The sequence below is a fragment of the Rhinolophus ferrumequinum genome, chromosome 17 (genome assembly GCF_004115265.2).
Source record: "Rhinolophus ferrumequinum isolate MPI-CBG mRhiFer1 chromosome 17, mRhiFer1_v1.p, whole genome shotgun sequence".
Classification (NCBI taxonomy): Eukaryota; Metazoa; Chordata; class Mammalia; order Chiroptera; family Rhinolophidae; genus Rhinolophus; species Rhinolophus ferrumequinum.
The window spans coordinates 43,762,323-43,788,595 of NC_046300.1; the positions used below are offsets into that span (position 1 = coordinate 43,762,323).

At 42.5% G+C, this 26,273-nt stretch overlaps 1 protein-coding gene and 1 pseudogene across 1 annotated transcript; both read left to right on the forward strand.

The window, feature by feature from the left end:
- SEC13 (SEC13 homolog, nuclear pore and COPII coat complex component) lies at window positions 1-26,263 on the forward strand. Its single transcript, XM_033132689.1, has 9 exons — window positions 1-112; window positions 2,652-2,696; window positions 4,986-5,101; window positions 7,980-8,131; window positions 8,510-8,643; window positions 18,185-18,318; window positions 18,706-18,829; window positions 19,738-19,884; window positions 25,812-26,263. The coding sequence occupies exons 1-9, from the start codon at window positions 110-112 to the stop codon at window positions 25,923-25,925; spliced, it is 969 nt and encodes a 322-aa protein (XP_032988580.1). The 5' UTR covers window positions 1-109; the 3' UTR covers window positions 25,926-26,263.
- Window positions 11,260-11,463, forward strand: LOC117037370 (uncharacterized; annotated as a pseudogene).
- Window positions 26,264-26,273: the final 10 nt, after the last annotated feature.

The following is a 26,273-nucleotide window of genomic DNA, read 5'->3' on the forward strand; positions in this document are numbered from 1 at the left end:
CCTGAGCCACAGCCGGACGGACTGCCGGCCCTGCGCCGGAAGTGAGCTACGGAGACGCCGCCGGGAGTTGCCACGTCCGAGGCCGGGAGCTGCCGCCGCCGCTGCAATCATGGTGAGTGTTACAGAGGCCGGGGACGCCGAGCGGGGTTCCAGCCCTGGTCGCGGTCGTTTCGGGCCCCTCGACCGCGCTGAGGTTCAAGCCCCGGGCTGAGGTCATTCAGCTCCGTTCCACCCCTTCGAGGTTTGGGGGGTTCTGAGCCTGCCTCTCGGGACCTTTCGCGGGGGGAGGCCGCAGAACCTCCTGGAGGCCGCGCCGCTGCCGCGCCTCCTGCACCTTCCTTTCCTTCTCTTCCTCCAGTCATGGAAAACAAAACCAAGAACGTTGTAGGAACTGCTGTATCCTGAGCCCTTCGTGCCAAGCATTGTTCACGATCTCAGCCTCCTTTACTAACCCTCGTAACCATGCCTTTATACCACGTACGGGACCACCTCTCCCAACAGACGTGTGTGGAACAGTGGCCCTGAGGTGTGAGGCCACTTCTGGAAGCTGGTGTCAGGAGGAGCTGAATGAGTCTCTGAAGGCAGGGGCTGCTTTTTAAATCTCTGTGGAATCCACAGTGCACATTCCCTCTCCACTTACTCATTGAGTGAATGGCTGACTGGATGGGAACTAATGGATGAGAAGCATCCAGCCTGGGCTTGGCACTTAGTGGGAGCTCAGTAAAATAGTGTTCTCGGGAATATGCGTGTGCCGGGAGTTTTCAGGAAACCTGGGTAACAGAGGTTGGTTCTGGCTCTGCGTGGGGGCTGGGTTTTAAATTATTCACGTCTTGGCCTGATTCTTCCGCTGCTGAGTAGAACTGGTGTCTCTGATGCGCCAACAACTCTTTCTAAATGAATTTTAACTCATTAAGTGATTCTGAAGAGCTGAGTTGTAGTAAGAGGGCTACCACTTACTAGAACCGTAACAAGGAACAGACAACTTGAGGTGCTCAGGAGGAAAGACGTTTTGTTTTTAAAGCAGCTTTAAAAACAAACATGTTCAGAAACAGGGTTCACCAGTCCTGGCTGGTGTGTGAGAGTGGTTAGAAAGCAAATGGTGGTTATCTCTAAAGTCCTTTGGTAACCTGGTATGAAACTACCAGTAAACTTTCTTCCGGACTTTGCTTAGCCCTCAGACATTGATTTAGGAAATTCACTGTGACAGCTACTTTATGTTCTAGACAGGCAGCCTAATGGAGTGGGACGCTTTGTGGCCTGGGACTTAGCGGATGGAGCTCTTTTGCCAGCTCCAGCTTTAACTAGCTCTGTAACTTTAGCAAGTGTTTTGTCTTCCCTGGGCTTCTTCAGTTCCTTAATCTGTCAGACACCTTCCCAGTGCACACTTGAAAGCACTTTGTAACCTGGACAGCTGGGCCCACGTAGGAGACTGTTCTCTTTTTCTTCCTTGTTGGCCTTCGCAGACCTTGTGGGCCCACTTTTTAGGGAGTCTAGAATTTGATGAGAGAACCGGTGCTTACTTGATGTGTACCTTTTGAACTGCTTTGCAGCCATCCTCTTCCAGTGTCCATCTTTCTGAAAAGTCAAGGCAGATATATAAAGATGAAATGGGGGAAATGGTAAGAAATAGCAGTTCCAAACCGAAACCTCCTTTTTGGTCCCTTTTTTATCCCACGAGTTTTAAGAGAATAGTGATTGAGCAAAGTAAAACTGTTCTTTTTTGTTCATTTATTTATTCATTCAGCAAATAGTCACTGAGTTCCTGCTGGTTGCATGGCATTTTGCTGGGTGATTTGAGAGGATTCAGAACTGCAGATGATACAGACCCTAGCTCCAGGAAGCACGCCTTCTAGTCAGGAGAAGAAACAGCATAAAGTATTGTAGACATTCAGTACTGCACATATTCAGAGGAGTACAGCCAGTTGGGGATCTGGAAACTTCAAGGAGGGGGGCATAATTCGAGCTGGACCTCAGAGAATGGGTAGGAAGGTAATGGCCGTGGCAGCTGTGTGCCAGCGCTACAAGCTGCTCAGCACTGGATCCAAGTGGGTAACAGTCTAGGATCTGTCACAGGTCATGGGCCAGGGAGCAGCCTCGAGGAAAACTTGAATCAGTTCTCCAAGTCTTAGGTCTTAACCCCATATGCAGAACACTGCCTGGAACCTCAGGCCCTGTCATCCAGGAAGGAGGCACCAGTCACAACTCCCTCAGGTCCCTCTGCACCCTCCAAGGTAACCCAGACTGCTTGCCATCTCCCCTTTTTGCTCATGTTAGCCCTCTGCCTGAACTGTACTCTGCTGCCTGTGCCACCTCGCAGATTCCTCCCATCAAAGCCCCAGTTCCCATGTCCACAGTGCCAGCCCCTCACTCTTCTGTAGCACATGTAAACCGTTCAGGTATTTATCTTGCTGTGTTAGGGTTACTTGTGGGCATGCTTCTTCGGGACAAGAAGTACTTATTTGTGTCCATTCCTCCAGCCCCTGGCATGGTGCTTGGTATAAAGAAGGTACTTTGAGCGAATGTTTACTAAATGAATGAATGGACAAATGAATGAAAAAAGTCAAGAACTTTAGAAATGATCGGTGGATTTAATAAGATGACTGCATTCTAACTGCCATCAGTTCATTTACCAATGATATCTTTGGTTCTAGGTGTCAGTAATTAACACTGTGGACACCTCCCATGAGGACATGATTGTAAGTATTCGTTTAGTCCTCCTCACGGGCTATAGATATGGGCATTTCTGTGGGGGGAAAGCATTTCTTTTGGCCATTCATGAGTCCACTGTGGTTTTGCAGCCTTTGCCAATCAGACTAGCCTCAGGTATAGTCAGTCTCCCAGCAATACCCTCTGATTTAGCAGGGCTGTGGCGGTCTGGTCACTCTGGTGGGACGAAGTGGGAATGGGGTGTGGCTCAAGGCCTTTAGTCTTCTGGCCAACAAAGTAACCTGCTCTGGGATAGAGGCTGAGGAGGTATGAAGGTTTGACAAGTCTTCACACCTGTCTTCCTCCTTCTGCCATTTCTTAGCTCCCCTGGAAAGGGGGTTAAAAGAAGAGAGAGTAGGAAGATGACTCAATCTGAAGGCCAGGGGCAGGCTCTGCAAAAGCCCAAGACAGAGCCAGGTAGAACAAGCACAGAGAGAGGGCCAGATAAGGCCCTTTGGACCAGCAGTCATTAACTCAGGGTGTTTCCCGAGAGGCAGATCCAGGGCTCAATATAAGGGGACAGGGCTGTGGCCGAAGGTCCAGAGGTTAAAGTTTCTGACAACAGAGACGTAGACTCTGCTTCATGCAGGGCCAAGCAGTCCAGGCAGCCTTTGAGCAAGACCCAGGCCGGTCAGCTCACAGCATTTCCTCCCCGGGTTCCCGTCCACGAGTGGCTGCTTTTGGGCTTCTGAGAGGGTGTATGTTCCCTGGATGCAGCCATGTGTGGTCTAGCGGTAGGAGCACACCTCCTTGGAGACAGTATGGCCCCATGGGTAAGGAAAATCTAACCTGAGACTCCTTAGCCAGCCTCTTAACTCTTCTGAGCTAGCCTTGATTTCTTCATAGCTAAAGGGGGAAAAATAATGGGTGTGCCACCTACTCGTGTGGGTTCAGTTTGAGGAACAGATGAGGCAGAACAGTAACGACTGACATCTGTATGCTCACCAAGTGTCAGATCCCACACTAAGTACTTTTCATTCAGTATCTCATTTAACCTTCCTAACAACCCTGGAATCAGATGCCATCATTAGCCCCATGTAAAGGTAAGGCAACTGCGGCCCGAGGAGACGAGGTAATTGCTCCAAGGTTGCACAGCACACGAGCTGAGGAGATAGGATTTCAGTCTGTTAGGTGCTGTGCCCTGCTTCCTTCCTCCCAAAGTGGGCAATAGTCCCCTGCAGGAGAAACGCTGCAGAAATACATTTGCAGAGAAGATCTATCCTAACACCTGCCCTGCCTTCCAAGAAGTCAAGACCTGGAATAGTTGGGAGGGTCGACTTCCAAAGGAGAATCAGGATGTTTTCCTTGGGGAGAGAGGTGAGGAAGGAACGTTGAAGCAGAGGGAATGACTGCTTCCATTGAAAGGGTGTAATTGCTCCTGATGACCACAAGTGACAGCTAATAATTCTTGGACCCCCCAAGGTGCTATAGCTGAAGAAAGGGCCATTTATTGGACTAGGCAGGACCAGCAAACAGGAGGGACCAGAATGTTCAGCAGGGCTGCAGGCATGTGGGTCAGAGGAGCCATCACGCTGGATGGGCCAGGAGCTGTGGGCGGGCCAGCCCTGGGTCTGGATGGCCAATCAGCATCGAGGAAGTCAGTTCATCGATGGTGGGACCAGCGACATTTCAAGCATGAGTGGAGTGGAAAGTCTAGAGTGCTGGGTACACTACTAGGAAAAAGGTCATGTAAAAACCCAGGAACAGAGGTCCACAAAGAGGTGGAGGGCCGGGGTGGAGGAAGGAGCCCCGCACTGAATGGATCTCTATGTCTAGGTTAGATGTGCATTGTGAGGGACCTGGTCGGGGCCTCTAGGAGTCAGAGGCCTGCTCCTCTGGGTCAGCATTAGGCCTGGGTTCCGGGGCTGAGCTGAACCTCCAGCAATCTGCCCTGGGAACCCACAGAGCCTCAGAACACAGTGGGGACTGATGAAGGAGGAGGGAGGGAAAGGCTAGGCCATTCTCGAATATCCACCCTGCAGAACAGGGTGGCAAAGGACTTCCCCACGTGTGTAAAGGGTCTAAGAGCAGCTGGGGTATGGTTTGTCTTGTCCTTTTCAGAAATACATTGCCCGTCAGAGAAGTAAGAATGTTGACATGCTAGCTTCCTGTCTGATAGTGATGATTCTTTGAGGTCAGGTTAGTTTCAGGTAGATTCCGGTCCAAACTAGTCCCTGTCCTAGTGACTGCTCCCCTCACTGCCGTCAGCTCCACCACACCTCGCCCCCCTGCCGTCCCCCACCAGCCGTCAGGCTTCCTGAGCTGTCCTCCCTTTGCAGCACGATGCCCAGATGGACTACTATGGCACTCGCCTAGCAACCTGCTCATCAGACAGGTCCGTCAAAATCTTCGATGTGCGCAACGGAGGGCAGATCCTCATCGCAGACCTCAGGGGGTGAGTGCGGCCAGCCCTGGGCAAAGTCTGAGAATGGTTGGGCTTTTCAGGAAAGTCTGAGCCAGTCAGAGCAGCCCCACAGTGCAGTTAGCAGAGACGCCACCCGCATCCCAGCCAGCCTGCTGCCCTAAGCAGACATCCCAGGTTGATGGATCCAGGAGTGAATCCCAGCTCTGCCACCCAAATACCCAGAGAAGACCTGGGACAACAGAGTCGGTGTATTTCTGGGAGCCTTCGCCCTCTCACCCTCAGGACCGGGTGATGCTGCCCCAGGTAGAGCACGCTGACAGCAAGCCTTCTGTAGCATCTGCTACTTTTCAAAGTGGGGAACTTCCTGTTTTAAAAACCAAGTTTAACCAGCATGATCTAAGTGTCACTCAAGAGTGGTCGTGTAAGAATGGAATCGTGACTATATACATCCCATAATTCTGCCTGTTTGCCTACGGCAGGTACTTAACAACTGTTTGATTTACTCTTTTTGCTACTGAGATTCTTGAGATTCTGGCTCTCATTTTTATGACCACATCTCTGTTGCTTTCCCTCAGTTCACTGAGGGAAAAATCCCCTTTCAAATAACTGGGGATTCTTAATCTAGGTTCCACGGATCTCCAAGGGTGCTGTGGCTAGAATTCAGGGGTTGAACTGGGGCAGTGGAAAAAAATCCTGTCTTTATTTCAGTCATGGATATTGAGCATTTCTTTCAGTTACGGATGTAGGCTGGAACCACAGTAGTAGTCATCGTACTACGTATCGCTTTGTTACCAGTAGCAATCACATATTTTCATATTACATTATACTTGTACTATAGCTGTCTCAAAATAGCATCCATGCTTGTTACTACTTTGAAATTAAAGTGGTTATTAGACCACTGGAGTTTGTTACTTAATGTGTTAACAAAGAAGCACATGTGTCACTGTATCATAAATTGTTCTTTAACATTTTGATAACTATATTTCAATATAATTGGGTTTCTTTCTCATCCTAGCTCTGTGCATTTTATCCATTACTCTAAGAAGGGGCCATAATCTTTACCAGACTGTGCAAGAAAGATTAAGAACCCCTGACAAGTAGGCGCTCAGGACATGTTTGCTAACTGAATTAAGGAAGAAATACCGTATTTTGCCGCGTATAATGTGTTGCCACGTATAATGCACACCCACATTTTTGGCCCTAACTTTCAGGGGGAGAAATCTTTCGTTTTAATTCAAATTTTTATTTGTTTACATTTAGATACTTGTTTTTTATATTATAAAGAAATTTTAGCATTTGTTTTTTAACATATTATGGTACACAAAATTTTATGTAACAAATAATTACAAAACCCAAGAACAGATACAAGGTACAAGAAATTTTATGTACTGGTAACAAATTTTACGATATTTACACATAGTAGAAGGCCAAGAACTCTTCATTGCTGCAAGTTCGTCCTAAGTTCAACAAAACTGATTATCGTATTCCAGGGTATTATTTTGCATACAGATATCATTATTAATTTCTGGATATCGTTACTAATTTCTTTCATAAATAAAAGAATTAAAAACATTTATTTATATAGGTACGGAATTAACATCACCCATGTATAATGCGCATTCTTATTTTTCCCTCACAAATTTGGGCAGAACAGTGTGCATTATACATGGCAAAATCCGATAACTAAGTCAGTAGGCATTTGGGGAGACAGGCCTGGAAGTTCTCCTCTTCCTGAGTGCTGAGGAGCCAAATGCCACTGTCCCTGTGAGGCGGCCCCTGGCTGCCAGTATTGGCAGAGGTGGGCATGTCCGCTGTCACTCAGCCCTCTCTGCTCTGTGTTTTTGTTATGCTTGAAAGATGGGAAATATTGGAGGTATAAACTCCCACCCTCGTTCTGTTTTACCTCGGCTAACTCAATAGTAGGTGTGGGACATTTGAGTCTACTGAGAATTTCATTAGCAGCTCCTTTGTAGGGACGAGGAATGTACTGTTGTCCCAGCCAGAGGGAGGAGGAGACTGAGTGCCTGTCGCCTCGGGGTAAAGGAGTGAACGAGGAACAGCGGTAATAACTGACAGTCACTGGGTGTTTGTGTGTTTTCTTCCTTCATCTACCAAGCATTGTACTAAGCTCTCCATGAGTTATCACAAATAATTTCCCCTCATGACCACCGTACGAAAGAAGTCTCATTGATATCTTCAAGAGACTAAGCCATGGAGAAGATGGTCCTTGCCTAAAAGTAAAGCAGCTGGAATAGGGAGTGGGTATGAAAGAGCCCGGCCCATCACCTCTAAGCTGAGCTACCTCTGGTGTGCGGGGTGCCCACCCTTCCTTGGACCGAGAGATGGCCCCAGTACCAAGCCCAACACGGGTTACATGCTCAGGCAATACTTAACATGTGGACGCATAAAAATCAGAGGAGAGGAGAGAGACATGCCTTCTGAACTAATCAAAAGAGTAGTGAAAAATATCAAAATGAAACAGATACTGCCTCAAGAAGCTGACCTTCTGGAGGGATAAATAATGATGCGCTCTACAGGTAGGAAGCACTTGTGGGTGCAGATCACTAGAGTGATCAGTGACTGATTATGACAGTGGGTATAGGTGGTGCTGGCTGCAGTCTGCGGCAGGTGAGGACTCCACTGGATCGGGACCCATCGGCTCACTGATTAGAGTGCTGACTAGCTTTCAAAGCCTCTCTGACCTCTGAGCCACAGGGTCCTCACTGCACCATGAAGGTCCCTGTTGGCAGTGACATACTATGACTCTCCCTTTGAAATCCTTGCGCAGTTCTGTCCTAAGATGCCATCTGCCTGCCGAGGCAGCCATTCGGTTCTGTGCAAAGTAGTGGCTGACAGCACGACTCGGTTCCTCGGGCCCATCTGAGCAGTCTCTGGTCCTCTCTTGCAGTCACGAGGGTCCTGTGTGGCAGGTGGCCTGGGCCCACCCCATGTATGGCAATATCCTGGCATCCTGCTCCTATGACCGCAAAGTCATTATCTGGAAAGAGGAAAATGGCACCTGGGAGAAGACACATGAGCACACGGGGCACGACTCCTCAGGTACACTGCGTGGCAGGAGAGGGCGGCGTGGGGCCCTTAGGTGGGAGCGGCCTCTGCCCTGCCTAACGCTCTGCTTCCCTTCCCCTTGTGATGCTTCCTCTTTGTCCCTTGGGCTTTGGTTGGCTTTTCTGCTGGTCTGTCCACGGGGAGGTAAGGCCCTAAGACCTAAAGCCAGTCCAAAGCCAAATGAGAAAAGCAAAGACAGTACAGTTTTAGTTTTTTGTTGTTGTTTAAGATTATTCGTTTTAAATATTGGCCTTTATTCATATTATCAAACATCCCCCTGGTGATCCCTGCAGTTTTTTTTCTTAGAAATTTAGTAACATAGTAAATCTGGAAAATCAAAGTCTGCTCACTGTGCCTCCCTCCTTCCTGCAGTAAACTCTGTGTGCTGGGCCCCCCATGACTACGGCCTGATCCTGGCCTGTGGCAGTTCGGATGGGGCCATCTCCCTGCTGACCTACACTGGGGAGGGCCAGTGGGAAGTGAAGAAGATCAACAACGCTCACACAGTAAGTGCAGACCCAGCCTGCGTGGAGAGGGGAGCTCTGCTGACTTGTCATGTGTCTCCTTTGGACTCCTAGAGGGTCAGGAGCAGAGTCGCTGCTGTGCAGTGGCCCAAGGCAGGGGCTGCTGCTCAGACACGCGTGGTAGAGCAGCTTTGAGCCTCTTTGCTCTGAAGCCAGACAGGCTGCATCCAGGGAAACACCAACCTCTTAGCACTGGTCCTCCTTGCAGGCTCCTAAGTTGGGGAGAACCAGGGCACTGGCAAGGTGGCAGCAGTGGCCTGCCTACCGGCCACCTTTGCTATATAGACACCTCAAGTTGACGTGCCTGGTAGTCACTGAGACTGTACTTCCAGTCATTGAAATTAAGATTGAAACAGTCAAGAAAGCGCTATGAACAGTGAAGGGACACATTCACATTTCTCGACCCCCTACTGTTTGTCATGGAATCCTTACAAAGAAGAAACTAACAAGTGTACAGATTTGCAAGGTCAGCAGTCCTGTCTCATTTTATGTTGAGGTCAGTGAGGCGCAGAAAAAGTGAGTGACTTAGAGAAGGCACTCTGCCAGGGTTAGAACCCTAGGCTCTGTGTGCCTTCTCTCTACACAGCAGTTCCAGCTTTGATGGCCCCAGACACTTCTGAAATCTACCCAGATGGAAACCCCAAGTTGGTATCCCCCCAATTCAGGGGATTCACAGTCTGCCCAGCCCTCAAGGCCCAAGGAGCCTGTTTCCGAGTCTTGTTACTTGGGGCCCTGGGATCCCCATCTGCAGGGTAACTTTCAAAAATGAATAGGCTAGATGCTCTGGCAAAACGAGGAGTGGCATCATAGTTTTTCAATGTTTCCACATCTGCATTAACCAGCAGAACAACTAAGTAGCAAAACCGAAACCTCATGAGCAACACTTACAACAAAATTGGGTAACAAATTCCCACAAATTCCAAAATACAAGTAGAGAGGAATGAACCACTAACCCCAAGACTGCATTCTATCGGTATCGGAGCAGAAGGAAGAAGGAAGCACGGGGGTGCCTTCTAACAGACCTGCGGCATCCCCCCAAAATAGCCAACAGGTATTCACTGCCAAGCATAGCTGGCCAGTTTAAGATAAAGTCAGATACAATTCACACAACCATAAAATTCACCCTTTTTTAAAGTATACAGTTCCATCATTTTTAGTATGCAATAAGTCCTCACTTAACATTTTCGATAGGTTCTTGAACACTGCAACTTGAAGCGAAACTGCTTTTAACGAAACCAGTTTTACCCTAGGCTTATTGATATAAACAAGAGTTAAGTTCCTATGGCATAATTCATGTCACAAAACCATCACCAAACGTTTAAATAAAGACCCAAAACACTTCTGATATTAAACATTAGAATAGATGTGAACTATACATACATTTAAGAAGGATTAAATAAAACAAGAATTATTTTCCAGCCCGCTTATTCCAGTTCACAGACATAGGTGGCCAGAGCCTGTCCCGGCAGCCCAGGGCATGAGGCAGGAACCCACCATGCACGGGACACCCTTCCATCGCAGGGCACATTGACGCACACACCCGCACTCGCTCAGACTGGGACAATTTAGACAGGCCAGTTAATCTAACGTGCACATCGGTGGGCTGTGGGAGAAAGTCCACACAGAGAATGTGCAAACTTCACACAGATAGTGGCCCTGACCAGGAATATTTTTTTTTCCTCATCAACATTATAACAACATTGAATAAAATGACATTGTTTGAGGACCTGCTGTATTCATAAAGTTTTACAGTTATTGCCACTAATTTCCAGAACTATCTTATCACCCTGAAAAGAAACCCCATTAGCAGTCACTCTTCATTCCATCCCACCCCCAGCCCTAGGGAAATAGATTACAAAAGGACCTGAAGAAACTTGGGAAGTGATGGATATATTAGTTCTCTATTTTTTTCAGTAAAACACGTTATTTATTTTTGTATCGCCACTTTTTTTTTTATATTGAGGTATAATTGCCATACAACATATTAGTTTCAGGTATACAGCACGATTCAATATTTATATACGATGCAAAAATGGTTACTGCAGTAAATCTAGTTAACATCTGTCACCATACCTAGTTATCAAAAAGAAAAATTTTTTTCCTGTGAGTACTTTTAAGATCTACTTTCTTACCAACTTTCAAATATACAGTACAGGTTTATTAACTGTAGTCACCATGCTGTGCATTATACCCCCAGTACTTATTTATTTTATAACTGTAAGTTTGTGCCTTTTAGCCTCTTCATACATTTCATCCAGCCCCATATCCCCCACCTCTGGCAACCACCAATCTGTTCTCTGTATCTATGAGCTTGGGAGTTTTTTGTTTGGTTGGTTGAGTTTTTTTTACATTCCACCAAGGAAATCATACAGTATTTGTATACAGACTTTCTGTCTGACTTATTTCATTTAGCAGAATGTCCTCAGGGTCCATCTATGTTGTCTCTAGTGACAAGATTTCATTCTTTATTATGTCTGAATACTGTTCCATTGTATATATATACCACATCTTCTTTATGCATTCATCCATCCATCGTTGGACACTTAGGTTATTTCCATATCTGGGCTGTTGTAAATAATACATTGAACATGGAGTGTTATCGCTTCTCAGCCTTTTGGCTAAGATCAAGTGTAGTAACATGGAGTGCATGTAGCTTTTTGAATTAATTTTTGTTTTGTTCAGATACTGTGTTTCCCTGAAAATAAGACCTAGCCAGACAATCAGCTCTAATGCGTCTTTTGGAGCAAAAATTAATATAAGACCTGGTCTTATTTTACTATGATATAAGATTGGGTATAATATAATAATATAATACAATACAATACCAGGTCTTATATTAATTTTTGCTCCAAAAGACCCATTAGAGCTGATTGTCCGGCTAGGTCTTATTTTCGGGGAAACAGGGTAAATACCCAAAAGTGGAATTGCTGGCTCATATGGTAGTCTTATTTTTAATTTTTTGATGAACTTCATACTGTTTTCCATAGAGGCTGCACCAATTTACATTCCCACCAAGAGTACAAGGGTTCCCTTTCTCCACATACTCAACAACATTTGTTATCTCTGGTCTTTATGATGATAGCAACTCTACCAGGTGTGAGGTGGTATCTTATTGTGGCTTAGATTTGCATTTCCGTAATGATTACTGTTGTTGACTATAATTTCATGTACTTGTTGGCTATCTTTATGTCTTTGGGAAAATATCTATTTAGATCCTCTGCCCATTTTTTAAATCAGTTTGTTTCTTTCCTTGAGTTATATAAGTTATTTTATATTTTGGATATTAACCCCTTATCACATACGATTTGCATATATTTTCTCCTGTAGGTTGCCTTATTTTATTGATGATTTTCTTTGCTGTGCAGAAGCGTTTCAATTTGATGTAGTCCCATTTCTTTATTATTGCTTTTGTTGCCTTTGCTTTTGGAGTCAGATATAGAAAATCATGGCCAAGACCATGGAGCTTACCATCTGTTTTCTTCCAGGAGTTTTATGGTTTCAGGTCTTACATTCAAGTCTTTAATCCATTTTGAGTTCATTTTTGTGTATGATGGTATGATGTAAGATAGTAGTTGAGTTTCATTCTTTTGCATTTGGCTGTACAGGTACAGTTTTTCCAACACCATTTATTGAAGACTGTCCTTTCCCCATTGTATCTTCTTGGTTCCTTTGTCATAAATTAATTGACCATATAGGCATGGGTTTATTTCTGCGATCTGTATTCTATTCCATTGATCTACGTGTCTGTTTTTATGCTTTTACCATACTGTTTTAATCACTGTGGCTTTGTAATATAGTTTGAAATGAGGAAGCTTGGTGCTGCCAGCTTTGTTCTTCTTTCTCAAGATTGCTTTGGATATTTGGGGTCTTTCATGGTTCTGTACAAATTTAAGGAATTTTTTTTTTCTATTTGAAAAATGCCATTGGAATGTTGACAAGGATTGCATTGGCTCTGTAAATTGCTTTGGCTTAGTATGGCATTTTAACAATACTAATTCTTTCAATTCATGAGAATGGAATATCTTTCCATTTATTTGTATCTTTAACTTTTTTCATAATTATCTGATAGTTTTCAGGTACTGTCCATTCACTTCCTTGGTTAAATTAATTCCTGAGTATTTTATTCTTATTGATGCAGTTGTAAATGGGATTTTTTTAAAATTTCTTTTTCTGATAGTTCTTAATTTTGTGTATAGAAATGCAAAATGTTTTGTATGTTGATTTTGTGTCCTGCAACTTTACTGAATTTGTTAATTCTAAAATATTTTTTGGTGGAGTCTTGAGGGTTTCCTATATATGATGTCATGTCATCTGTAAATCATGACAGTTTTACTTCTTCCTTTCCAATTTGGATGCCTGTTACTTCTTTTTCTTGCCTAATTGCTCTGGTTGGGACTTTCAATAATTCTATGTTGAATAAAAGTGGTGAGAGTGGGCATCCTTGTCTTGTTTATTATCTTGGAGACAAGCTTTCAGCTGTTCACTGTTGAATTTGATGTTAGCTTTGGGCTTGTCATATGTGGCCTTTAGTATGTTGAGGTACATTCCCTCTATATCCACTTTGTTGCAAGTTTTCATCATAAATGGATGTTGAATTTTATCAAATGCCTTTTCTGCATCTATTGAGATGAGCATGTGATTTTTGGCCTTCGTTTTGTTAATTTGATGTATCACCTTGATGTTACAGGTGGGTGTTAAACCATCCTTGCATCCTTGGAATAAATCTCACTTGATCATGATGTAGTACCCTCATTAAGTATTGCTGAATTCGGTTTTATAATACTTTGTTGAGGATTTATGCATCTGTGTTCATCGAGGATATTGGCCTGTAATTTTCTTATGATGTCCTTACCTGGTTTTAATAATCAGAGTAATGCTGGCCTCATAAAATGAGTTTGAAAGCATTCCTTTCTCTTCTCTTTTTTTGGAAGAGTTTGAGACATACTTGTATTAAATCTTCCCTGAATATTGGTAGAATTCACCAGTGACGCTATCTGGTCGTATTTCTACTTGTTAAGAGATTTTTGATTACTGATTTAATCTCCTTACTAGTAATGGGTATATTCAGGTTTTCTATTTCTTAATGATTCAATCTGGAAAGGTTGTATGTTTCTAGGAATTTATTCATTTCTTCTAGATTGTCCATTGTGTTGGTGTATAAATTTTCATAGTAGTTTCTTATGATCTTTCGTACTCCTATGGTATTAGTTGTAATGTCTCCTCTTTCACATCTGATTTTATGTATTTGAGCCAGCTCTTTTTTTCTTGGTGAGTCTAATGAAGTTTGTCAATTTTGTTTATCTTTTCAAAGAACTAGCTCTTACCGTGTTTCCCTGAAAATACAACCTAGCTGGACGGACAATCAGCTCTAATGCATTTTTTGGAGCAAAAATTAATATAAGACCCCGTCTTATTTTACTATAAGACCAGGTCTATAATATAATATAATATAATATAATATAATATAATATAATATAATATAAATATAATAATATAATATAACATAATATAATACCGGGTCTTATATTAATTTTTGCTCCAAAAGACACATTAGAGCTGATTGTCCAGCTAGGTCTTATTTTGGGGGAAACACAGTAGTTTCATTGATCTTTTCTATTGTCTTTTTTGTCTGTTTCATAAATTCCCTTTCTGATCTTTGTTATTTCCTTCCTTTTACTAACTTTGGACTTCTTTTTTTTTTTTTCATAGTTCGGTGTAAAGTTAGGTTATTTGAGATGTTTTTTGAGTGTGTAGGCATTTATCACTATGAACCTCCCTTAGAACTGTTCTTGCTGCATCCCATAAATTTTGATATGTTGTATTTCTACTTACATTTGTCTCAAGGTATTTTTTTTTATTTCTCCTTTGATTTTTTTCATTGACCCATTGGTTGTTCAGTAGCATGTTGTTTAATCTCCACGTATTTGAGCATTTTCCAGTTTTATTCTTATAATTGATTTCTAGTTCCTACCATTGTGGTAAGGAAAGATGCTTGATAGGATTTCAATCTTCTTAAATTTATGAAGACTTGTTTTGTGGCCTAACGTACGATCTGTCTTGGAGAATTGTCCATGTGCCCTTGAGAATGTTTATTCTGCTTTTGGAGGGAATGTTCTGTGTATATCTGTCCATCTGGTTGAACATGTTTACGGTTGATATTTTCTTACTGATTTTCTCTGGATGAACTATCCATTTATGTATGTGGGGTATTAAAGTCTTCTACTATTATTATATTGCTATTTCTCCCTTTAGGTGTGTTAATATTTGCTTTATATATTTAGATGGTCCTGTGTTGGGTACATAAATATTTACAAATGTTACATCCTCGTGTTGGATTGACCCCTTGATCATTATGTAATACCTTTCTTAGTCTCTTATTACAGTCTTTGTTTTAAAGTCTGTTTTGTCTGATATAAGTATAGGTACCCCAACTTTCTTTTGTTTTCCATTTGCTGAGAATATCTTTTTCCATCTCTTCACTTTCAGTCTTGTGTCCTTAAGTCTGAAGTTAGTCTCTTGTAGGCAGCATATGGACAGGTCTTGGGTTTTTGCCCTCATCCACTCTATGATGTCTTTTGGAGAATTTAGTCCATTTACATTTAAAGTAATTATTGATAGGTATGTGTTTATTTTCATTGTTTTCTGACTTTTTATAGTTTCTCTCTGTTCCTTGCTCTCTTCTTCGTTGTGGTTTGGTGACTTTCTTTAGTGGCATGCTAAGATTCCTTTTTCATTATGTTTTGTATATCTACTATAGGTTTTTGCTTGTGGTTTCCATGAGGCTTACATGTAACAACCTATAACAGTCTATTTTAAGTTGATAACAACTTAAGGTTAAATGCATTCTAAAGCTCTACATTTTTCCTCTCTCCCTGCCCATGTTTTATGGTTTTGATGTCACATTTTACATCTTTTTATCTTCTGTATCCCTTTAACTAATTATTGTAGTGATAGTTATTTTTAATACTTTTGTCTTGTAACCTTCATACTAGCTCTACAAGTGATTAATCCGCTACCTTTACTATATATTTACTTTCACCAGTGAAATTTATACTTTCACGTGTCTTCTTGTTACTAATTAGCACCTTTTCTTTTCAGCTTGAAGTATTTTCAACTCTGCTTGTAAGGCCAGTTTACTCATGATGAACTCTTAACTTTTGCTTGTCTGGAAAACTGTCTCTCCTTCAATTCTAAGTGATAATTTTGGCAGGTAGAATATTTGTTGGAAGTTTTTTTCTTCCAGCACTTTGAGATTTGTGTATTATCTTGATTTACAGGGTATACCTACATCAAAGTTCATTGAATTGTGTACTTTATGTGCAGTTAATGTCAATTATACCTCAAAGCTGTTTTTAAATTTTGATTTTGGAGTATAACAAACAGTTATTGGTATGCAGGAACTCAAGAGCTATTGTTTTCATGAGCCCTTCCTAGGGTATCTACTAGAGAATAAGCTTCAGGCAACAAAAATGACTAGAAATACATTTATACAGGCCTATCTCATTTTATTTAACTTAACTGATAATGCTTTTTTTTTTTTTTTTTTTTTAACAAATTGAAGGCAAGAGGACCCTCCGCCAGCAAAAAGATGAGACTCGCTTTGTTGCGCTACTCGCTTTATAGTGGTGGTCTGGAACCAAACCACACTATGTCCAAGGGATGCCTGTGTAAATATACAGTTAACTGTAGAGAACTAAGACTAAATGGGTATAGTCACAGGACGTAAAGTACAGCATAGGGAATATAGTCAGTGGTATTGTCATAGCTATGTACAGTGTCAGATGGTACCAGACTTGTTGGGGTTATCACTTTGTGAGGTGTGTAAATGTCTAATCATTATGTTTTGTACACTTGAAACTAGTGAATGAATAAATATAAAATGCACCACAGAAAAAAGACTAAATGAGGGTTAGAAGGCAGAGTATAGGATGCACTGGCCATGTGCTCTGCTAAGGTAGATAGAATAACTTAAAAACAGTGTGGCACACCAGCAGCTGCAGAGCCAAATTTTTTAATGTTGGCACCATTCACACAAACACCTCCTCTGTGACCCAAAGAAAACCAAACAAAAAACCGGGGGCAGAGGGGAGAATGGGAAGAGCATTGCAAACACTTTATTAAGTGATTTTAATAACCATTGGCTATATTATTATTCTGAGACTGTTCTGTGAAATAAGATAAAATAAATAATAATGTGGCAGTGAGTATCCCTAGCACCAGAACCAAATGCAGTCTTGAATACAGTTTCTCACTAAAAGAAACCAGAGCTCTTGAGGAAATGGCTGATTCCAGGTCTGAGGCAGGAAATGTACAAGATGAGCTTAGAACATCTTGTCATACCAGATAGAAAAATTATCAAAGACGTGCTTTGACATACTAGGGTTATGTCAAAGGAGCCAACTTGAACAGGCTCGCACTGCCAAAGTTTGAGTGTCAAAAATGAGAATAATTGAAGTGAACCGAAACCCATCAAATATGCTTAAATTAATGAGTTCATAATGATATTTCAAAGAGAGAAATCAGTCATCTTTGGAGAATGACTGAACTAGTTCAGAATCAAGCATATCCTGCCTTTCCTATCTGATCCGTACCCCTGGGGAGCCAAATATTAATGAGGGGAATTGCCCCTATCTAGAGTATTCCGTGTAATAAATGACAAAGAAATGAGTAGAATTACACTATTACCATTTTGTAACACTTAGTGAATTAAGAGAGGCATAAATTATCGACAGGTGCTAAGATAGACAATCTGACATGTGCCTCCTAATGAAAAAATACACCACCACGTGTAATCTTGGCAAAGAGATCAAACCTGATTCTGATCCAGTCTTCGATCTAGCTGGCAATTTTCAGGAATTCAGAGGAACATGTTGAACTGAGTATGCAACAGCAAAAACCAGCCTGATAGACTACAGGTCAGAGGACTCTGAGTCTTCAACAGAAAAATTGTGAGGGAAAAAAAAAGGATCAGAGGAGGAATCTATAAATTAGAAGATGTAAAAAAAAAAAATCCAGAAAGAATGCTTAAATGGCAAGACTGAACTGTAGTGTCTAGGGATGTCCATTTGGGTGACAAAACTAAAGCAAGAAAAGAAAGAAGCCAGGACAATGGTTACTCACGGGGAGGGGCTGTGATTCCCGTAGGACGTAATGACAGGGCTTCCTAGGGAAGTGGCAGTGTTATTTCTTGACCTGGTCGCTGGTGTAAGAGTGATGCAGAATAATTGGTTAAGCAATGTATTAGTGTGTGTGGTTTTCTGAATCTGTGCCCTTCCTTCATATGTTTGAAAAATGTTTCTTAAATTTGTGAGAGTCCCTAATTCCTATTTTAAATGAATATTGCTGAGAAATACACGCACTGTTAGGAATCCTCTGAGTAGCTAATCCTTAATCCATCAAAAGAACTGTCCTACAAATTCAGTCCTGAAGATTGGAGAGGACACGAGCAGCAGCCTGTGGTCTGCTGAAACTGTTCTATTGCAAAGCAAAAGGGCAAAGTCACCACAAGGCCCTCTCCTTACAGATTGGCTGCAATGCCGTCAGCTGGGCCCCTGCTGTTGTACCTGGAAGCCTCATAGACCAGCCATCGGGACAGAAGCCCAACTACATCAAGAAGTTTGCCTCAGGCGGCTGTGACAACCTCATCAAGCTATGGAAGTAAGTGGGATTGGTAGACTTCTCAAGGGGACACTTCTTACCTTCTAGCCTACCTACCATGTCTCAGCCACAGTTCACAAGAAACAGGATCACCTTTTTCCCTCCTGCCCAGAAAATACTGTTTTCAATCAATCAGAGGACATCCTTTTTTAAAAAAAAACTTGCTCAAGCACTTTTACTTGTCACCTAATTACTGACTGCTAGAGCTGACGTGGCTGTGGAGAAAGGGAGTTATAGCTGGTGAACTGAATACAATTCCTTAGGTTCTGTGAATAAAAGCAGAAAGATGGAATAGCTTCTTGGCCGCTGTGGAGCCTATGGGAGTGGGAAGGAATGGAGGTGTGGGAAAGGCACCTCGTTCTACCTGTTGGGTTTTCCCTCTATTAGGGAGGAGGAGGACGGCCAGTGGAAGGAGGAACAGAAGCTGGAAGCACACAGTGACTGGGTTCGAGATGTGGCCTGGGCCCCCTCCATCGGCCTGCCCACCAGCACCATCGCCAGCTGCTCCCAGGTCAGCTCAGGCCCATGAGTGTCCCATGTTATTTAATCTCGCAGTGAGTCTCATCAGCCCTTATAGTCTCCTTAGGAAAAAGTCCTAGAAAGGTAAAGGCAGGGCAGCAGACACCTTTAGACCAGTGCAAACAGGGGAGTGTGGGGAACCAGGTCATCATGCAGTGAACTCTTGAACAGAAGCCACAAATGGCTTACCTCCACTAAGCCAAGAGCAAGGCCAAATTCAGGACCATTACGCCTCCTGCCCCTGGTGTGAGTAGGGAATAGTGGTGCCCAGGTGCAATTCTGAGCGTGTGTTCCCAAGCAAAGACCAGGGCAAGGACATTCGGAGACCTTGGACGCATCTCCGACCCTCTCTTCCTAGGCAGATCACAAGAGAAAGACTGAGGACGAGCCTTCACTGATACGCTACCAACACTGCAGGCAAGAGTTAAGCCAGGCCTTCTGCATCACTTGAGCTTGTTTTGTTTGGTCCTACATTTGAGAGGGGTTTTTTTTCTCCCTTCTCATTCTCTGAGCTTGGTTTTTAGACAGCCCTACCTATTCAGTTGAGAAAGTATAGACAGAGTTAGAGGGAGCTGAAACAAGGAAGTGACTTGGCAGACATGAGGAAAACCCCAGAGAATATTTGAGTTAGCAATACAAAGTACATACCTGAAACCAGTATGAGGAAAGGAACCTGGGAGACACTTTACCTATTTAAAGTGTATTCTTGGGGTAAAGGAATGAAAACAAGGGTACTAGGCTGGAATTTGGCTATCAAAGCTGTGGATACCCCAGAGGTCCTTGGCTATGCTTTGTACTAAATCCCCTACCCGATTCCTGCAAAAGTCCAACATCCAGATTAGGAGGATTTCACCAATGCAGGATCCCTGCCATCATCTCCTGACTCCTGTCTTTTCCCAGGATGGTCGTGTGTTCATCTGGACCTGTGACGATGCCTCAAGCAATACATGGTCCCCCAAACTACTGCACAAGTTCAATGATGTCGTGTGGCACGTGAGCTGGTCCATCACAGCCAACATCCTGGCTGTCTCGGGTGGAGATAATAAGGTACACCCCATTTCCCTAACCTGGTGGACAGGTCCCTGTTTGTCTTTGCCCACTGGAGAGCACGATTGAATTTCCCATCTAACAGCAGGCTGTGGGGAACCTTAATGAGGACTGTGTTTTGAGCACGTGTCTTAATTACATCCTTCAATCTTATTCCCCCACCTGCAGAGGTAATACATCCCACTTTTACAATAAGAAAATCGGTACAGTTCATGAGTACTTATTATGCACCCCTGTAAACCTTGTCCTGCTGTGCTATGAGCCATATAAAGGTAGGGTCACAGAGCCAAAGTGACTCCTGGCAAACTTAGTAAAACAAAACCAGCACAGGGCAGGAGAGCAGCAGCTCAAATGAACTTGAAAAAGCATGAGCACTGCATTTGAAACTTACAACAAAGTTAGGGACCTTTTGCCTGAGAAGAAGCCAGCTGGACAGAGGCAGCAGCTTGTTCTTCCTTTCTGCAGGCAGCTTTCTGGATTATTTAAATTGTGGTAACATACATATAAAATTGACCAGCTTAACCCTTTTTAAGGATATAGTGGAGTAGCGTTAAGTACATTCGTACTGTGGTGCAATCATCACCATCCATCCATCTCTGTTTTCATCTTCCCAAAATGAAACTCTGTTCCCATTAAACAAAAATACCAGGTTCCCCTCTCCCAGCCCTTGGCAACCACCATTTTACTTTCTGTCTCTAGGAATTTGTTGACACTAGCAACCTCATAGAAGTGGAATCATACAGCCTTTGTCGTTTTGTGACTGGCTGGTTTCACTTAGCACACTGTCCTCACCTATGTTGTAACACATGTCAGTTTCCTTCCTTTATAAGGCTGAATAATTTTCCATTGTAACATATTTCTCCATTCATCTGGTTTGTTTGTTGTTGTTTTTTAATTACAGTTGACATATAATATTACATTAGTTTCAGGTGTACAAGTAAGGATTGGACGTTTATATAACTTAGAAAATGATCACTCCGATAAATCTAGTACCCACATGATACCATACGTATTTATTACAATATTATTGACTATATTCCCTGTAGTGTACTTTACATCTCCATGACAGTATTTATAACTGGCAATTGTTACTTCTGAATTCCTTTCACCTTTTCTACCCATCCCCTGAAACCCCCCTCACCTGGCAACCATGTATTTGTTCTCTGAATCTATGAGTTTCTGTTGTTTGTTCGTTTATTTTTTTTAATTCCATATATAAGTGAAATCATACTGTATTTGTCTTTCTCTGTCTAACTTATTTCATTTAGCATAATATCAAGTAGATCCATCCATGTTGTCACAAATGGCAAGATTTCCTTCTTTATGGCTCAGTAATATTCCACTGTATATATGTACCAATATTATTTATCCATTCATCTATCAATGGACACTTAGGTTGCTTCCGTATCTTGGCTATTGTAAATAATGCTGCAGTGAAGGAGGGGTGCATGTATCTTTTCAAATTAGTGTTTTGGATTTCTTTGGATAAATAACCAGGAATCGGAATTGATGGATCATAAGGTATTTCTATTTTTAATTTTTTGAGGAATCTCCATACTATTTTACATAGTGGCTGCACCAATTTACAGTTTCACCAACAGTGCACAAGGGTTCCCTTTTCTCCACATCCTCTCCAACACTTGTTTGTTGATTTATTGACGATGGCCATTCTGACAGGTGTGAGGTGATAACTCATTGTGGTTTTAATTTGCATTTCCCTGATGATTAGTGATGTTGAGCATCTTTTCATATGTCTGTTGGCCATCTGTATGTCCTCTTTGGAGAAATGTCTATTCAGGTCCTCTGCCCATTTTTTAATTGGATTGTTTGTTTTTTGGTGTTAAGTTGTATGGGTTCTTTATATAGTTTGCATATTAACCCCTTATTGAATGTATCATTTGCAAATATCTTCTCCTTTTTAGTAGGTTGTATTTTCATTTTTTTGAGTTTCCTTTTCTGCACAAAAACTTTTTAATTTAATGTAGTCCCTTTTTTTTTTTTCTGTTGTTACTCTTGCTCAAGGAGACATATTCAAAAAAATATTGCTAAGACTGATGTCAAAGAGTTCACTGCCTATGTTTTCTTCTAGGAGTTTTATAGTTCCTGGACTTAACATTTAAATTTTTAATCCATTTTGAATTTATGTTTGTATACGCATATAGTGTAAGAAAGTGGTTCAGTTTCATTTTTTTGCATGTATCTGTTCAAGTTTTCCCAACACCACTTATTGAACAGACTCTTTATTCCATTGTATACCCCTGCCTCCTTTGTCATAGATTAATTGACCATATAAGTGTGGGTCTTTTTCTGGGCTGTCTATTCCTTTCCGTTTATCTGTGTGTTTTATGCCAGTACCACACTGATTATTATAGCCTTGTAGTATAGTTTGATATCAGGTAGTGTGATACCTTCAACTTTATTCAGTTTTTTGGAATAGTTTAAGAAGGATAGGTATTAATTCTTCTTTGAATGTTTGGTAGCATTCAACTATGAAGCCATCTGGTCTAGGATTTTTTTTTTTTTTAAATTGGGGAATATTGGAGAACAGTGTGTTTCTCCAGAGCCCATCAGCTCCAAGTCATTGTCCTTCAGTCTAGTTGTGGAGGGCGCAGCTCAGCTCCAAGTCCAGTTGCCATTTTCAATTTTTAGTTGCAGGGGATGCAGCCCACCATCCCATGTGGGAATTGAACCAGCAACCTTGTAATTTTGATGTGTTCATGAGAGAAGGAAAGCACAGCATTTACCTGCTCCGTCATCTTGACCAGAAATCTGACACCATTTATATTTTTTTAAAAGTTCAAGTCTTCTACCAACGTGTGCAACCGAGTGGTGCAAGACTCTAGGTAGCTGCGTATGTTCTAACCACCAGTCTCAGGGTGGAGTTTACTCGCAGTTTAGAGCCTCATGGAGGTGCAGCCCTAGACGAGTGCTCTTTTCTTTCTAAAATCTTCCCCTCTCTCCAGTATTTTATTGTTTTTGATGCTGATGTAAATGGTATCTCTTTTATTTCATTTTAAATAATTTGTTGCTAGTGTAGAGAAATGCTAGTGATTTGTATAATTTTGTATCCTGCAACTTTAGTGGATCCCTTGATTAGATCTCAGTTTTTTGTAGGAGTCTTGAGAATGTTCTATACATAAAATCATGTCATCGGCAAATACAGACAATTCTACTTTTCAATACTGATGCCTTTTTTTTTTTTCCCGTTTCTTGCCTGATTGCTCTGGCAAGGGCTTTCAGTACTGTGTTCAATAAGCAAGAGTGGGCACCCTTCTCTTTTTCTGATCCTACAGGAAAAGCTTTTAGCCTTTCACCAGTGAGTATGTTGTTAGCTGTGGGTTTGTCATACATAGCTTTTATTGTGTTGAGGTATGTTCCTTCTGTACCTAATTTGTTAAGTTTTTACCATGAATCAGTGTTGAATTTTGTCAAATGTTTTTTCTCCATCTATTAAGATGCTCATGATTTTTTTCTTTTATTCTATTAATGTTGATGTATCACACTGATTGATTTGTATATGTTGAACCATCCTTGCTTCCCAAATATGAATCCCACTTGATCATGGTGAATGATCCTTTTAATGTGCTGCTGAATTCCTCTTGCTAGTATTTTATTGAGAATTTTTGCACCAATATTTATGAGAGATATTGTTCTGTAGTTTTTTGGCTTTGGTATAAATGTAATTAATGATGGCCTCATAAAATGAGTTTGTGTTTCCTGCACTTCAGTTCGTGAAAGAGTTTGAGAAGGATTGGCATTAATTGTTCTTTAAATGTTTGGTAAAATTTACCAGTAAAGCCTGGGCTTTTCTTCACTGGAGATTTTTATCAGTTTCTTCTTTTTTTTTTTTTTAGGACTTTATTGGGGAACAGTGTGTACTTCCAGGACTTTTTTTATTTTTCCAAGTCAAGTTGTTGTCCTTTCAATCTTAGTTGTGGAGGGCGCCGTTCAGCTTCAAGTTGTTTGTCCTTTCAGTCTTAGTTGGGGAGGGCACAGCTCAGCTCCAGGTCCAGTTGCTGTTGCTGGTTGCAGGGGGCGCAGCCCACCATCCCTTGCAGGAGTCGAGAAATTTAGCTGTCAACCTTGTGGTTGAGAGCCCACTGGCCCATGTGGGAATCGAACCGGCAGCCTTCAGAGTTAGGAGCATGGAGCTCTAACCACCTGAGCCACCGGGCTGGCCCCCTTCACTGGAGATTTTTGATCACTGATTTAATCTGCTTACTAGTAATTGGTCTATTCACACTTTCTATTTCTTATTGATTGTCTTGGTGGTTTGTGTGTGCCTAAGAATTTTTCCATTTCTAGTTTACTTTTTTCTTTGGTTAGTCTAGCTAAAAGTTTGTCAATTTTGTTTATCTTTTCAAAGAACCAGCTTTTACTGTTGTTAATGTTTTCTGTTTCATTTATTTCTGCTCTAATCTTTAATATTTCATCCCTTCTGACTTTGGCTCAATTTTTTCTTTTTCATGTTCTTGAAGATGGTTATTTGGGATCTTTCTTGCATCTTAATGTAGATGTTTATTGCTGTGAATTTCCCTTATGAAACTGCTTTTGCTGCATCCCATAACTTTTGGTGTGTTGTGTTTTCTTTATTTGTCTCAAGATACTTTATTTCTTCTTTGATCCATTTGTTAATAAGGGGTGACTGTTGTTTAATTTCCAAGTATTTGAGTTTTTCCATTTTTTTCTTGTTAGTGACTTGCTGTTGCATATCATTATAGTCAGAGAAGATAGTTAATATGACTCTAATCTTGAATTAGCTAAGACTTGTTTTGTGCCACCGAGTTCCTTGGTCAGACTGTGCCCTCGACTTGGTTCTACAGATGAGCAGAGCCGCTGGTTGGGACTGCTAGTTGGACTCTGCAGGTTGGAACTAGGTCTGCCAAGATCTGACTGCTGTGTGGGAAGCCCCCCCGCCCCTCCTTCACAAGCAGATTCCCAGTGGTTGAACTCCACCAGAGTAGGTGCTCCCACAGAGCAATGACCCCCAACTTTGGGGGTGTTGAACATCACCCCTGGGCTCTCTTTTCCCTCCTGAAGAACCATTGGTTCAGCATGGTGCTACAGCCTGGGGGCGGTGTGGTGTAGTTAGCATGTGGCCTTTCCTTTTATCTTTTTAATGCAGTCCATCCTGCTCTCTGGTGTTTCAGCTTCACTGTCATGTTCTAGGATTCTCATCGTCTCTCAGTGGTGTCTTACTCATGAATAGTTTTTCTTTTGAGGGGGAGTGAAATCAGAAACTACCCGTCACCATCTTGGTGATGTCACTTTCCTTACTTTATAGATTTTTATTTTTTTTCTTCTTTTTTGGTGGGATTTCAATGGGGGAACCAAGATAAGTGCTCTGTTCACCCACGAGGCTGTGAACCCTGGTTTTGTTTTGTTTTTAAAAATATTTTATTGGGGAAGGGGAACAGGACTTATTGGGGAACAGTGTGTACTTCCAGGACTTTTTCCAAGTCAAGTTGTCCTTTCAATTGTAGTTGTGGAGGGCGCAGCTCAGCTCCAGGTCTAGTTGTCGTTGTTAGTTGCAGGGGGCGCAGCCCACCATCCCTTGCGAGAGTCGAACCGGCAACCTTGTGGTTGAGAGGACGCGCTTCCACCAACTGAGCCATCCCGGAGCTCAGCGGTAGCTCAGCTCAAGGTGCCGTGTTCAATCTTAGTTGCAGGGTGCGCTGCCCACCATCCCTTGCAGGACTCGAGGAGTTGAACCGGCAACCTTGTGGTTGAGAGCCTGCTGGCCCATGTGGGAATCGAACCGGCAGCCCTCGGAGTTAGGAGCATGGAGCTCTAACCGCCTGAGCCACCGGGCCGGCCCTGTGAGCCATGGTTATTGATGGGGATCCTGGCCCTCATTAGGGGACCCACTGCGACGAGAGCAGAGGGAAGGGGTGCTGACCTGTAATAGGCTGTGTGCTGGCTTGCAGGTGACCCTGTGGAAGGAGTCCGTGGACGGGCAGTGGGTGTGCATCAGCGATGTCAACAAGGGCCAGGGGTCCGTGTCCGCTTCAGTCCCAGAGGGCCAGCAGAATGAGCAGTGACAAGACAGCTGGGGCCTGGCTCCCCGTCTCCCATCTCCAGGACTGCCCCCTCCTGGGCAAACTGACCAGACAGCCGGGAGGACGTGCTCCCAGCTCCAACAAGATAACTTGCCCAGGAGCAGCTAAACCTGCAACCAGTTTGATCATCTGCCTTAACGTGATTTGATACGGTTTGTAATTTCCTGTCCAGTTGGAAGCGCTCATGTTATGAGGGAAAACTACAAATGATCTTCAAATCTATTGTTTTAAACTATTTTTGGCCATCTTTATGTACCTTTTGGGGTCAGGCATTATTTGGGGGGTCTTCTTTCCAAAGTAATTAAACGTATTGCTTATAATTCTCCCTAC

Bases quoted from the DNA above. Each gene is read 5' to 3' on its own strand.
- SEC13 (XM_033132689.1), top strand. The intron at 8,132-8,509 runs GTACACTGCGTG...TCCTTCCTGCAG, and splicing joins CACGGGGCACGACTCCTCAG to TAAACTCTGTGTGCTGGGCC. The intron at 18,319-18,705 runs GTAAGTGGGATT...TCCCTCTATTAG, and splicing joins AACCTCATCAAGCTATGGAA to GGAGGAGGAGGACGGCCAGT.